The sequence below is a fragment of the Lipophrys pholis genome, assembly GCF_963383615.2.
Source record: "Lipophrys pholis genome assembly, chromosome: 1".
NCBI classification, from domain to species: domain Eukaryota; kingdom Metazoa; phylum Chordata; class Actinopteri; order Blenniiformes; family Blenniidae; genus Lipophrys; species Lipophrys pholis.
In genome coordinates this window covers 8,949,209-8,963,730 of record NC_137635.1, presented here as the reverse complement: position 1 = coordinate 8,963,730, position 14,522 = coordinate 8,949,209, and the positions used below count along the sequence as shown (strand labels likewise).

Here is a 14,522-nt window from a genome sequence, read left to right as displayed (position 1 = left end):
GACCGGAATGAAGACGTTAACAGACAAAACATCAGTGTTTCCTTGTTTTACATATTCATCAAGTGCAAATATGTTCAAGCTGTTCAATATTTCCTTGTTCAAAAGTCTAGTGTATGGCAGGCGACAAGCTTAATGAGAGAATAAACTGAACGTGTTCATATTCACCAGACTTCTTTTGCTCTTTTTTTTACGACTGAAAATAGTGATAATTGATCAAACTGGAATGAAAACATCACAAGATTTAAGCTGAGTCAGGATCCAAGTAGTTTCGTATGATAGTGGAAAGCTGCTTAAACCCACACGGCTGATGAATGACATCACAGCTGGTTTGGTGCAGAAAATGTTAAACTGTTTATGACACCTGTACGAGCACCAGAGCTGACTTAATGCAACAAGACTAAAGTGTAAATACAGGAACATAATTTGAATATCATCACCACATTTCTGGGATGCAGTGTGGCGTAGAAGAACTTCTTTACAACTCAGTTATCCTGACGCTCCTGATGAGAAAGACTAACGCGAGGTCGCTCTCTGCACTTTATGAAACTAATAATTTTCCACAAAGCCTCCTGAAATCAAAGAAACATATTGCAGCAGGAAGAAGCCTCAGCTGTCTGCACAGTAGGACATTTATAATCATATTTGTGTCTTTTAGCTGTTAGTGTTGTCCATCAAAGGGCGTCTACTGCTCTGACACGCATTCCTGTCATCCTGCATTTATTCAAGTCTTGAAAATTCTTGTATATGTATATCTTGTACATCATGACTGATGCATGTAATAAACAATTGCTGTACTAATAACAACATCTCTCGTGCTGCGTTCCAGCCACATATCTTCTATACAGCCACACGTAAAGTTACAGCCAAACTACAGACATCACTACGAAGCATTGGTTTGAACTGCAGGGAAAAAAAACAAAAGGGTAAACCAATGCAGACCTCTGGAAATTCCTAAACATTCCAAAATAACACCCGGACCTCATTACCATAAGGTGCAGTGACGGAATCGGCCCGGCCAGCAGGGTGACCTGCCAATTTGTAAAAATTGTGAAAACATGGTCTTGTAGCAAGTTTCCGTGTAAATGCGAAAATGTTCTGCAACGAAAAAAAACGATGCATCTTCACTTGAAACGCTGTCTTGTAAACAAAGACCCGAGTGCCGATGAAGTAACAGTAGAATCAAAAAGACTAAAAGCTGCAGAGTTTGCAGAAGCTTGGATGCGATAGATAGATAGTGATAGTTATATACTATAACCCACATTATTTCACATCTTTCTGCAGATTTGGACACCAAACTGACGAGATGGTCACACTCCACCTATTTTCTTAAAATGAGAAATAAATGATAATTCATTGTATTGTGCTTTCATTGTGCTATCCGGGTTACTCAAGAGTAAACTGGACTTTATGCGGCTCATGATCTCGAACGCCAGAATGAGTGCATCCTTGTCTACAAAACAAAATTACTTCCAAAAGTACTTTTTTACTTTCGTGTGTTTATATTGTGTGAGCTTCCGTCTTCGCTTCTCCAAGTTCTTTCCTTTTAATGAAGGTCTTCATACTGTTCTCCTTGACTATGGGAGAATTGGCTGAGATCTCTCCAGCTGGAAACACTTCATCCATTAATGAATTCAAGTGAGGATTGGTGCCACTTTTCATAGTTTCATGTGTTCATCTCTATTGTGCATTAGTGGAGCACCTTTTAGAGAATCCTCCTTCAGTTGTACACCTGCTTTGTGGCTCCTGCTTTGTCTTGTGATTGAAACTGTGTAAAAAAAAAAGCAATAATGCTGAGTTGTGCACAATTCTGAGAAATGTAATGTGATTACAATACCCCCCCCCTGCATGTTATGTCTGAACCTTGACAATCTCCAATAAACCAAAACCTGAGTTTTGCCCATGCAATTCCGTTCTTTCTGACTCTCCAACACCTGTGCTGATGGATTCTTCTCAGGCCTGATTGCAAGAGGACAGACGGCGTCGCCGTCTGCATCCCAATGGGTGAAACTGTGAGTTTGGTATCGCCAGTGTCGCTCTCCCGCGGCAGGAAAATAAGTTATGACATGTACGGCAAGGACGAGTTGTGAGACGAGGAAAGGTGAGGCCTGAAAACAAAGAACGTTACAGCAAAGTCGAGCAGAGGCAAGTCGTCAGCGCGTAGATGAACCCGCCGACCTGCAGCCATCATCCTTCCCCACATCCACACCGCAACATTTAAAAAGCTAAACCACGAGGTCAACATACTTGCGTAGAAATGTTGAAATAATTACTCAGGATGTCGTATATATCTCGTCCTCGAATGCCGGTTATCTACGAGGATACGGGTGAGTTTATATAACATCTCTGCTTCACTTCACCCAGCTGGAGTGTTTGAGTGGAAAGAAACCTGTCCTCATGCTTGCTTTATGGCCGCTCTTAGGGCCCATCAAAGAGAAGGATGGAGGAAGGGAAGCTCGGCCAAAACGCATTAATGCACACAACAGTGCTCTGTGTTACTCTCTGAGATGTAAATGAATCCTCCCATAATCAGTCTCTTCAGGACAACATGACACCTGCATTGCAACTCCTGATAAGAGCCCCAGTAGGTGTTCTCCTTTAATGGCGCTCCACTCCATGGCGTATATTTTCACAGCACTTTCATCCCACCTTGGCTCTTTCACTCTCTTTGCTGCCCAATGTCCCTTTTTTTTCCCCCCCTGAGAAACCTGCTTTCTTCATGCTTTCTACATTAACCCCTTTCATGCCAAAAGCAGGAAGAGAAAAGTGGGTCAATGGGCAGGCAGAGCAAACAGTAATGAGAAAATACTGGAGCATGCTTTTATCCCCCCCCCCCCCCCCCCCCCCCCCCCCCCGCTTCAGAGACTCCAGATCCTTCGCTTTAGGTATCGACTGGATCCAAAAGAAAACCAAAGCAAGAGATAAGGGACGAGTCGAATGGAAGAGAAGATGTATTGATTTGTGAATTTGAATCAGTGAAGCACAGGGAACGGCCTGCTTCAAATCCCAGGCATAACGTGATGAATACATGTTGTAATGCTTCAAAAAACCTATAAGCACAAGACGATTAATGTCATTAACTCCACACACTTTAGGATTCTTGAATTGTGAGAGCTGCGGTCACAGACTGAAACATTATTAGAATGTTGACAGCTCTGGAAACTGTTATTCCATCTTTAAGTAAAAGTGTTTATGGATCTTGTGACGCGCAATCAAACATCTGCTTCGAGTAAAGACAGCAAATGAAAAACAGAGTCAAGGTAGTGTTCATTACGTGTCCAATCTTGAAAAATCGATGCAATGCTGGCCTCTAGTGGCCATTGGAAGGAAGTGCTTCAGCTACAGCAATTTTTACATCCATTTATCCATCTATTTTCAAAAGTGCTTTATTCAACCCAGGCTCTCAGCTGGCTGCGGGGGAAACATGCAAATCTGCACAGACCGCCCCCCCCAACAGCAGACATGATTTCAATTGGAAAGACTGCGAACCAATACACCAGCAAGTGTGTCTTAAAAAAGGCAAACGCTAAAACATACTTCAGTAAGCGGATTAGAGTTAATTTACTCGGAAGTGCTGAGCTTGTCGAGTCAGAAGTTTCACAGCTGCACAAAAACAAACTGTCTCCTCCTGTTTCTTGGAGATGAAAGAAGCAGAAACACATTTGTATGGTCAAGTACAGCTTTGATGGTCACAATTCACAGTTTTGAAGTTCTTCTTTTACACAGCGCTGCAAAGACGGGAAGCGACTAACCACATGGATGTTCGCTTCAGCTCTCATTTAAAAACCCACAGTAAAGCCACAGTGTCCTCAGAACTCGTGTTGTCATGTCATCGCTTGTGTTTAATGGTGTGAGGAGTCGTGTACGTTAGGGTCATTTGTGTGTTGATGAAGTAGTTTCCACGTCTCTTTAGCCCACCCCCACCCCCAAGTCTTGTTTCTGCTTTTGGCCTTTGTGATGGTGAGCAGATATAACAGTTTCTTTCTCGTTTCTCAGAAACATTTCCTGTCCTTTTTTAACAACCCAAAGACAACCACAAGGTCCGTTTCTAACACCTAATGCAGAACAAAATTTACAGTGAGACTTTAGAGGAATTACACAGACAATACAAGGATTTGACTAACACTTACCAAACAAGGTAAAATGATGACTGGAGGTCATTCAGGGCCGAGTTGGGCCACATCCTGCATGTTTTCTATGAATTTAAAGGATTTCACATAAATGTACAGCAGAATACCTGATCATGAGGCACTCAATACATCACGTCCACGCTGGACTGTGACACTCACAAGCACACACTCCTACTCCGACCTTTAATTTACCGCAGAATCACATTTTCAAGCAGTAAAAACAAAACTTGACAGAGTCAGCCAGCTTCCCACAAACACGGGCTACAAAAAAACGGTCTCTGTAAATGAGGAAGTTCAACCTGAATTTATGTTTGCTCAGCCTTACAAAATATTTTAAGAATGGAAATGAGTTTGTCAAATTCACAAGTCAAACTATTCTGAAACACTTTTATGAAACAGTTTAATACATTTATTGTATGTTATATTTTATTGTGTCATTTAATATAATGTAATAATATTGAACTAATAATATTTTTTTCAATATTTAATTGCATATTTAATTACACACACACACACACACACACACACACACACACACACACACACACACACACACACACACATTTATATTTATTACAAATTATGGCATTTCAAATATTAATATTGTGTCAAATATAACAGCATAAGTCAAAATAAAACCCAAAAAACACAGAACAAATAAAAAAAGAGAAAGAGAGCAAGAGAGAGAGAAAAAAACAAACAAACAAGTACACCCCCTTCTAGTCACCATATATTGATCAGGTCAAATATAAAATTCCCACAGTACAGAAAATGTTTAAATTAAAAGCCTTCCATGGCCACCTCATGCACACATGTGAGCAGCACACTCAAAGTCAGGACCTTTGACAAAATCTGGAACAGCAGCAAACACCAATCCCTCAACATGTCTGAAGAAAGGCCTCCAGCTTTTGTTGAACTTGACAAGAGAAGCATTTAACGGGCACCAGATCGTCTCCATCTTACAGTAAAGAATGTCTCCGATTCTATTTTTCTGATGTTATTTTAATCCTTGTAATTCTGTGTATTTCCCAAAAATGTTTCCAATTCATTGCAAGTAAGGGTTGCTTCATAATGAAAATTTAGTTCAACACAAGTGCACCATTATACAGTACATCCTTTTTTTTTTTTTTTTTTATAATTTCCAAATCTATATTTCAAATAAATGTTAACAGATATCCAAACCTTAAAAATGAATAAACCCTGAGCAGTGCACTGGTCTCTGTCTCTTTGTTTATGACAATATCATTGACCAAAGACATGAGGATTTCTTCCTCAGTGCTCATGAGCATGAATGCTTCAAGTTTCCTCTGGTCAACGTGCTCCTGAGTCTGTTTTTAATCAAATGTACTGTTGAGAAACTTCTCATATATTGGAAGTACTGCTTGATTGTTCACATGCTGTTCCAGCAGCTCTGCTGTTCCTTCCATAGTGACGAGATCAATCCCCTCATCACCACTGGCTCTGCTTCTCACACTTAATCACTTTTCTAAAATGATCTAAGTTCTCAGCACAAATCTCCCCTTTTCACAAAGTTCAGCTCAGTTTCATTAATGTAGAGCTGAATCATCTAGATTCTAGAACCTCGGGACATTTCTCATATGGAGCAGGTCTCCATCATACTCTTCATTATATTGAATATAATAATAATATAATCTATACTGTGATCAGTCCCACCAGCGTTGCATCATACTATAATTCAAATTATATAATTTCATGTTATATGCCACAAAGCCACAGAATTCATTGACTTGATAATTAAACTAAACAGTGGTTTAGAGGCAAAGTGAAACATCTTACGCGTTCCTTCGTCATTTGTTGTTTCTCACTGTGAGGCTGGTTTTGATGAAAAAGTTGCCAATCTTAACACATTTTGTTGCTTCTTTTTCCACATGTTTCCTCTTTTTAATTCTAGCCTTCTCTGCTTCACCTTGCTCTTTCTATCCATCTTTCAAATCCACCGACCGAGTGCACGGACGTGTTACGTCTTCAGGGTGCGTCTGCAAACAAAGAAGCTGCCAGTGGTGAACTTTAAATAATGTTTATTTTAAAAAGAAAGAAGCTGCAAGTGGTCAACCTAGTGTTGTCATAAAAAAAAAAAAAAAGACGGCCGGAAAAAAAAAAAAAGTGACCACTGGCCCAAGCGGCCCAAACCATAGGCATATACACTAGACGCCTCACCGACTGGCAGGAATATACGTCAGTCTGTCTGGACAGAGCTGCTCAGGCTGGTTTAATCTGGGAAATAATCTTACTGTCTGGATAGAGCTGCTCAGGCTGGTTTAATCTAATAAGACATATATATATATGTGTATATGTCTATGTTTGTCAGGACTTCAGCAACGATACCGCATCACTGTTCTGCTTTCGGTTGTACAAACAGATATTTTTGTATATGTCTATGGCGCAAACATCAGACCGGCCCACCGGAAATTGTCCCGGTCCTCCCGATTAGCCACTCCAGGCCTGATTGTCATTGAGCACAGGATTTAGGCACGACATTGTCAGAAATATGAGGGATTCAGAGGATATTTGTTGGAATGTGGCACACCCTCGCCTGTCCTGTTTTTCACCGAGATTCACTACATCCATGCAACATTCAGAGAGACTAAACTCTGATCATTATGAGGACTGAAAAGTCTCATTCTCACGACCAGAGAACTCAAACTGTGACCAAGAACATCCAGCACAAAGAGTTATGTCAATACAGGAGCTGATTTAATGAAACTGGCTGTTTGTATGTCTGTATCTGCTATTATCATGCATACATGACATTTTATACTTTGAAATAAACTCAGGAATACTGTCATTTGTCAGAATGTATGTTAAAACCTTGTTCAAATGTGAATGAAATGCCCTTTTCTATAGCACACAAAGCTGTTGCACTTCAAGCTTTTTATTTCTCGTAATATGTTTGATAATTGATTTGACTGATGTTTATTTTGAACATGTAATGAAAGAAACTATAAGATATAAAAAAGGGGACATTTAAATAAATAAGATGGATGTAGAAGGGCAAACATAATCTTACTTTGACACTTGCTGTTCAGACTTTACATGATCGATGGGCAGCAGGAAGAAGTATAAACTTATTTATTGATTTTACGTTAAATGTGAACAGTTTCTTAGCCCAAAATAAATAAATAAATGAATGAATGAATATTTAATCTCCTTTGCATCTTTGTCAACAGCCTAATTATTTTAACAATAAGTGTCTCTTTATTTAACATCACCTTACATGTCCTACATAATGCAGTGATTGGATAATGAACAGCAGTGTCTTCATCTCATTACATTCATACAACCAAACATCAATGGTTTTTTACAATAGTTGCAGTATAACTATCAGAGCAACATTATCCAAACTCACAGACCCTGATAATTATGATTAGATACTGTACCTCACAAGAATCAATTCTTTATATCTCATTTTAACCTGAATTATGTGATATTAGTTTTATCTCCACGCAGACGGTAAAACTGAAACTTTTCAAAGTAGTGTGAACTCCATGAATGTTTAAATGCGGCTTTCCCTTGAAATGTTGATTTAGTCGTTTTAAAACGTTGGTGTTTCATCGTCAAATAAGAATATTTTGTTTGTAACGGTTTAGAGCAGCAGTGTCAAACTCATTTGAGATCAGAGGCCACATCTGATGTCAGCTTGAAAAGACCAGAGAAACGACGGCACAACAGAATACAGTATAAATAATAACCTTTCTATTGTTTCCATACCGGGAAAACTGGATTTCAGAATGCACTTTTACGTTAATCAAATATGAAATATTTAATGCACAATTGTATCGGAGCACTTGCAGACAGAAAAAGGATATGCACTTGATATGCAAAAGAATAAATGCCATGAATAAAAATGTGGATGTTTAGCAGGTTCAAACGATCCAATGAGCAATTTTTGTTTTATAGACTTTGTGTTTGATTCAATTCTGACTATGAAATTAACAAAAAAAATGAAACTTGACTAAAAACAGCATTTCAAACACAAATACAAAACATTCTAATTCCTATTTTCTGAAATTGGATGCACAAATAACATGCTGATAAACAACATTTTAGAAAAGTTTTTTTATTTTTTTTAATTTATCTTTGTGATTCTCTCCAGAATGTTAATATTATTAAAAAGGAAACTTTTTGCTGCTCAGGCAGAACATTTTCAGCAGCTTTCAGTGTGAATGTTTTCATAACCTCACCCTCTCTGTGGTTACCTTTATTGGAAGAGTGTTGAGTAAAAGCTTCCTTTGCAACTTCTAATCTTTGAGGCCGTCACACGTTTTGACGCTCAGGTTAAACTTCCACTAAACTCGGTTTAGTGCAATTGCTCTTCTGAGAACTTTGAGTTACTGCTCATATGACCGTGACTTCAGCGATCCCGCAGAAGGACATGAAGGAGATTTCTGCATAAAGAGGGGAAGTATAAGTAATGCTGGAGAAAAACTATTTAAAGAGTTTCACTCTTGCAACTTTTAGTTGCCGCTGTCACCTTCCGCCACCAACTTCCCCAACATGCTTCAACACTAGAATCTCTTTCAGCGAGAGCCTGGTCACACGGTGTTGCCTGAGTTGTTGTGTATTTTGTCTTGTCATGTTGCTTTGGGTGATGTGGGCAGGAAGACATCTGGTTCTTTTGGCAGGTAAGAAAGACCCGAGTTTATTGTTTTGTTGTCATTTTAAATCAATGTTAATCGTATTGATAGAGTTATGACCGTATGTTGAAATCGATTGTAAATCTTCATTTTTCTTATACAATGCCGATTTAAGTTTTTAAGCGTGCTACGTCTCACTTCATGTAACATCCTGTGTGAAAACAAGAGCCCTCATCAAGAATAAAAGTGACCTAAAGTAGAGAGTAATAAACTATTTTTAAATACCATGAATCAAAATGTGTATGTTTAGAGGTTTTTTCTGCCGTCATCATTTAAAGAAAATACCACGGGTGAACTTCATCCAACCAACTTTTTGTTCTGCGAACTTTGTATTTCATTCCATTTTGAGTGTGCAAGTAACATTGATACCATTTAAATCAAATGATAAAGAAAATCAGTGCATTTTATATAAAAAAAAGAAATTGACAAACAAATGGAAATGACAAACCATGGATCACATGTATGATTCTTAGGGGCGTCTCTTTCCTGAGCATGTTATTTTTCCTTTCAATTTTTGAGAAAAGAATCACGATATCAAGATATAAGATTTAAAGAAATGGGTAAAGCTATTCGTCAGATTGGTAAAACTAATGCTTATTACTGAATTAGTTGATTGTATAATGGAGATGGACAAATAATAATAATAATAATAATAATAATAATAATAATAATAATAATAATAATAATAATAATAATAATAATAATAATAATTGCCTTTCAGTGATCCCAGCTCTGGTCAGATGTCAGCAGAAGCCAAATGGTAATTTTAAATCACACCCACAGCAATACACACCAACAGTTTGTTTAGCTTTTTGTGGTGATAACCATTTTGTTTTTCTGCCCTTCTGCCACATCAGTTTCTGTGTTCCCCACGTTAAACCAAGTCTTCACTGGGGATCTTTTCCATCTGCACTGCATCAGCAGTCAGCAGGAGAACTCAGTGAAATGGTATTTAAACAATAAAGAACAAACATGGACAAATAATATCTGGACGATTCCGGCTGCCAAACCCAACAACTCGGGCTCCTATCAATGTGAGAGCAACGGGCAAAAGAGTGACAGTCTGACAGTCCATGTTGAGGGTAAAAAGATCATAAAACTCAGTTGTAATTCCTACAAACCAAATTTCTGGTCATACTTAAGTCCAGCCATGTTATTTATTTGTGAATCAGAGTTCCTTCCGATCGCTTCACTCATCATCCAGACGGGTCAGCCGGTGATGCGGACAGACCGGTCGGTCATCCTGAAGCTTGAACACGAGGACGGCCTGCTGGGCTGGACGTGCTTCGTCTCAAAGGGGATGAAGGAGCAGCAGATCATTCTGAAGCTGCAGGGGGACGACGATGTGACTTTGGAGTTTGATTCTGGAAAACTGAGCGACCCCGAGACTATTTTCTGGTGTACAGACCAGAGCCAAGAACGCAGAAGCAACCAAGTCACTGTCAGGACCTCAGGTTGGCACACAAGGTCGTGACAAACATCTCGTCTTTTCTCTGCAGTGAAACTGAATTTGTTCAACTTAATTATCCATGTGAATGTGCCTCTCCCTTCAGATAAGGACGTGTCACTGGAAATCTATCCTCTGCCGGCGATAGTTGGAGAGCATGTGATTCTGCGTTGTCTTGTGTGGGGCACAGATCACATTAGCCGCGCTGTTTTCTACAGAGGCAACAAAGTGATCGCAGAAAGCGCCAAAACCACATTCAAAATCTCTAACGTGACGGATTCTAACGAGGGAAGCTACAAGTGTCACGCAACATTCACATATCAGGCTCAAACCAGTGGCTCTCCATACCGGGTGACTTCTGACACTCAAGACATGCTGGCCGGTATTGATCCTTAGTCATTTCTTTGACGTTTGATCGCCCCGTAAAGTCTGTCTGACCTTTGTTTCTGTCTCAGCGAGCCCCACAGCCGCAGTCCTCTCCACAGACATGTCCTGCTCTTGTCCACTGTGTCCCAGCAACCCGTCCTATCGGTACTACCGGAGTAACGGTCAGTCGTGGGAACGTCTCAGCTCTGATCGGAAGCCAACGGGAAGTGGGACTTATCGCTGTCGAGCGGTGTGGGCCGGCAGGAGAACCTTTCTCAGCAAATCTGTTCGTGAGTGAATGTTTTTGCTGAACTATCCTTTCACTGCAAACAATCACAACACGGAGTGATTTGTTTAGTCATCGGGATATTATTTGTCGGAGGCAAGTTCCCGGGATCTAAACAAACATGCATGTCACTGCAATGACTTTGTTCGCTGTGCACACATGTTCACCACCCAGCACTCCAAGCCCACTCGCCACAAAAATGCATTTTAGTTCCTAATTCAACACATGACTGGCCAAGTGTGTGTGATTGCTGAGGGTGTGTGTGTGTGTGTGTGCGTGGCAAGTAAACACAGGCGTACTACGTGCATGCCTATATGTGTGTGTTTTGGGGGGGTTGTATGGGGCTGTGGCGTCATTCAGGCGTCAACTTTTATTTTTTCAGTGTAAAGTACTTTGCGTTGCAGTCTTGTTAATAGTTATTTGGAGGTGGAGGGATTACTTTCAATTTGAATTGAATTACAATTGAATTGAACTACAACAATTAAATGTAAAAGTAGTGCAGTGTTTCTCAAAAAAGTACTGAAAGTTTTTAGTTACTTCTTAACCTTATTTAATTACAATGTCAACAGAAGACATGCTTTACCTGTGAGAAACTAGTATCTACGCATATCAGGGGTGTAAAACATATTAAATAACAATTCGCTGGTCAAACCACCAAGCAAATTGTACAAAATTTTAAGAAAATATAGATTTAAAAAACATATATAATTTTAAGAGTAGCAGACACAACGCAACAGCTATAAAAATGTTCTTTTCTTTTTATTTTTTTACATTTCACTGTATTTTGGTTTTATTAAGTTGGCTTTATTGTGTTGGTAATTGTGAGATTTTTGGAAAAAACCACGTCCACTCTGCGCCACAACAAGTAAAAACTGCAAAGTTTGAATTTGAAGGTTATTGTGGCACTATTTTACCACTCAAGATGACATTGGACTATTTGTGGCTCCTAAAGCTAAAATAAGCTTTACTCAAGGCTCTGTGTCATTCAAAGTATGTCTCTCAAAGGAACCATTCATTCTTAAAAACGTAACTATATAAATTTGTTTTGTAAATGAATGTAGATATTAAGCAATAATCACAATAGTGAGCGTAACCAGTGGGGACTTGACTTGTAAATGACATGGTGTGAAATGTATTTCAGTGTGCATGAAATTACATACTTGGAAAAAAAACAGACTCATGAGATGAGAAGCACACACAAATAGCATGAAATCCATTGAAAAGTCAACATCTGATTTACGTTCCTGATATGATGCCTGTTTTTATTTCAGACGTGGACTCTCGGATCATTTTAATTGTGTTTGTTGTGGTCATGCTGGTGATTGCGATTTGCTGTGCGGCACTTTACTATGTGAGGTACAAGAGGAGAAGTGCGACGGGTGAGTCATCAGCACTTGTTCAGCACTTGGCGAGTGTGAACCGAAGTCCTCTGCTCTCAAGCTGCATCACATTTCACTCTTTTTTTTTTTTTTTTTAGGGCCCATTTATGAGGATCTGCCGCTGGGGTCACAGTATGAGACAATGGCCAAAGGCCGGGGGAAGGAGGACGAGTACGAAATGCTTCATCCAGAGGAATCAGCCAGAGGGGGGAAAGGTGGTGAATACGAGGCGCTGAAGGCAGAGGGAATGAAAGACGGTGTTTACCACACTCTGAGTCCGGGGGGGGCATCAGGAGGCGAGGGGGCAGCAGTAGCAGAAGGCGGGTACGAAGCGCTGAAGAAACAGGAGATGAAGGAGGGCGTCTACCACACGCTGGGTAAAGAGGCATCAGGGGGGGAGGCGGGGCCTGAAGCATCACAGGTATGAAAGACGGTGTATACTATACCAGGGATGCCCCAATACCACTTGTATGTACAATTATTAACCTTTAGTAGAGCACTGATGCAAGTAGAAAGCCTAATGCATACTTTGCGCCGCGCACTTGCAACGGCCCTCAGGGCTCAAGTTTACTCCTTTACTACTGTAAACATAGCATCTATCTACGCACTGTGCTATGCGCACTGGAGACCGAGACCGAGCTGGCTGGTAATGAGTATCAGAGTATCAGAGTTTAATCATGTAGCATGTAGCACAGCTCGGCCCTACTGGATCCGCTGAACAGTTAAACTACTGAGCGACATCGGGCGAACTCTGTTGGTCCAAATGTGATTAATGTGATTAAGTTGCTGTGGACAATCTTTCTCCTCCCTTTGATATTTGACAGAACATAATTTACAGTCCGTGTTATTCGGCATTAATATTCAAGAATCACCAAGACAATCTCCGGAAATCGCTCATGCTCTCCTGCGTACCTGCCGTCGGCGCATGACGTCACGTAGCTTTTTACGCGTACGAGTAGTCCGTGCAGTATAAGACCTGATACTCGATACTGATATCGGTATCGGTGCAACTCCAGTAGCAGCAGAAGAGGGAGAAGGTAAGAAAGGAAGGACAAAAATAAGAGAAGTGAAACAATAAAACGAAGCTATAAAGATGGAGCCTTTAAGCTTCAGTTTTATGCAACTTTTTGCTGAGAGTTACAGATTAGCAGCCTCGCGAGCTGCTTAAGTCACAATGCTAACGTTTGAGTTCTGATTTAGGAAAAATTGTCATTTTTCATGACTGTAAGGTAACTTCTTGATTCAGAATATGGAAGCCTGCAGTAAGGAGAAATATTCCATTAGACAGAGTTGTTAGAGTATCTAAAAGCTGTAAGTTAACACCAGTGACAATGTTTTGGTTGGTTTTATATTCATTTGCTTGAAATACCATCAATGTATTTTTTGCTTCCATCCATCCTCACACTTTGTACAATAATAACTAATCCCTCCCACATTACCTGGCAAGTTTGTACATATTATGGTGTTTATCCACGTTGGCTTAGAAATGTTTGATACAGTTTGAGAAGTTAACGTACAGAGATGTTGAATATCAGCTTTATTATTGTATTATTAACCTTAAAAAACATCTGTAAACATGAGAAATGACCCATTATTCTGTATTTGGAGATGTCTTTCTGTCTGCCTTCATTAGAATAAAAGCTCACGTTGCGAAACATGCTGTAGCATTCTCTTGTCAGTTTGTTTTGTGCAAACATGACAGCTGTACACTTTGTGTGACAATAAATATTTAAAGCAATATTTTTTGTTATTAAACTCATTGCTCAAGGTTGCTCTCATTTATAGTCAACACATCAAAACCAACAAAGGAAGTTACTCAATAGGAGAAAATAGTGAAGAGGCTAGATGTTATCTAGAAGTATGCTGAGAAAGAAGTTCTGAGGCCTGCTTCCTCCCGTCAGTCCAATCTGAGCCTTGATGTCTTTCGCTACACATCAGACATATTACAGACTTTATTTTTTGAGTCCACCTTCAACAATTCCTTAAAAACAACCTGTTTGGGGTAGAAAAACAGGCTTGTGTTTAAAAAAGATATCATTACCCAAAGGTGTCTGCTGGCTGCAGGGCTGCAGGGCTGCAGGGCTGCAGGGCTGCAGGGCTGCAGGGCTGCAGGGCTGCAGGGCTGCAGGGCTGCACATCAGGGTTGCCAGGTCTGAGAGAACAGAGCAGCCAGATTCTACTGAAAACAGCACAAAAATAAGCTGAGCGCCAGAAATCAAAAGATGAAAAAGGAACGTAAACCGTATGTAAAGTCAAACAGCA

At 39.9% G+C, this 14,522-nt stretch overlaps 1 protein-coding gene across 1 annotated transcript; it reads left to right on the top strand.

The window, feature by feature from the left end:
* Positions 1-8,587: 8,587 nt before the first annotated feature.
* On the top strand, positions 8,588-13,996 carry LOC308110249 (uncharacterized protein). Its single transcript, XM_080464438.1, has 8 exons — positions 8,588-8,770; positions 9,504-9,542; positions 9,640-9,864; positions 9,955-10,236; positions 10,336-10,611; positions 10,685-10,885; positions 12,153-12,260; positions 12,359-13,996. The coding sequence occupies exons 1-8, from the start codon at positions 8,722-8,724 to the stop codon at positions 12,685-12,687; spliced, it is 1,509 nt and encodes a 502-aa protein (XP_080320564.1). The 5' UTR covers positions 8,588-8,721; the 3' UTR covers positions 12,688-13,996.
* Positions 13,997-14,522: the final 526 nt, after the last annotated feature.

Coding starts and splice junctions, on each gene's coding strand:
- LOC308110249 (XM_080464438.1), top strand. CDS start 8,722: ATGTTGCTTTGGGTGATGTGGGCAGGAAGACATCTGGTTCTTTTGGCA. Junction 8,771..9,503: donor ACATCTGGTTCTTTTGGCAG/GTAAGAAAGACC, acceptor ATTGCCTTTCAG/TGATCCCAGCTCTGGTCAGA. Junction 10,886..12,152: donor CTTTCTCAGCAAATCTGTTC/GTGAGTGAATGT, acceptor TTTTTATTTCAG/ACGTGGACTCTCGGATCATT.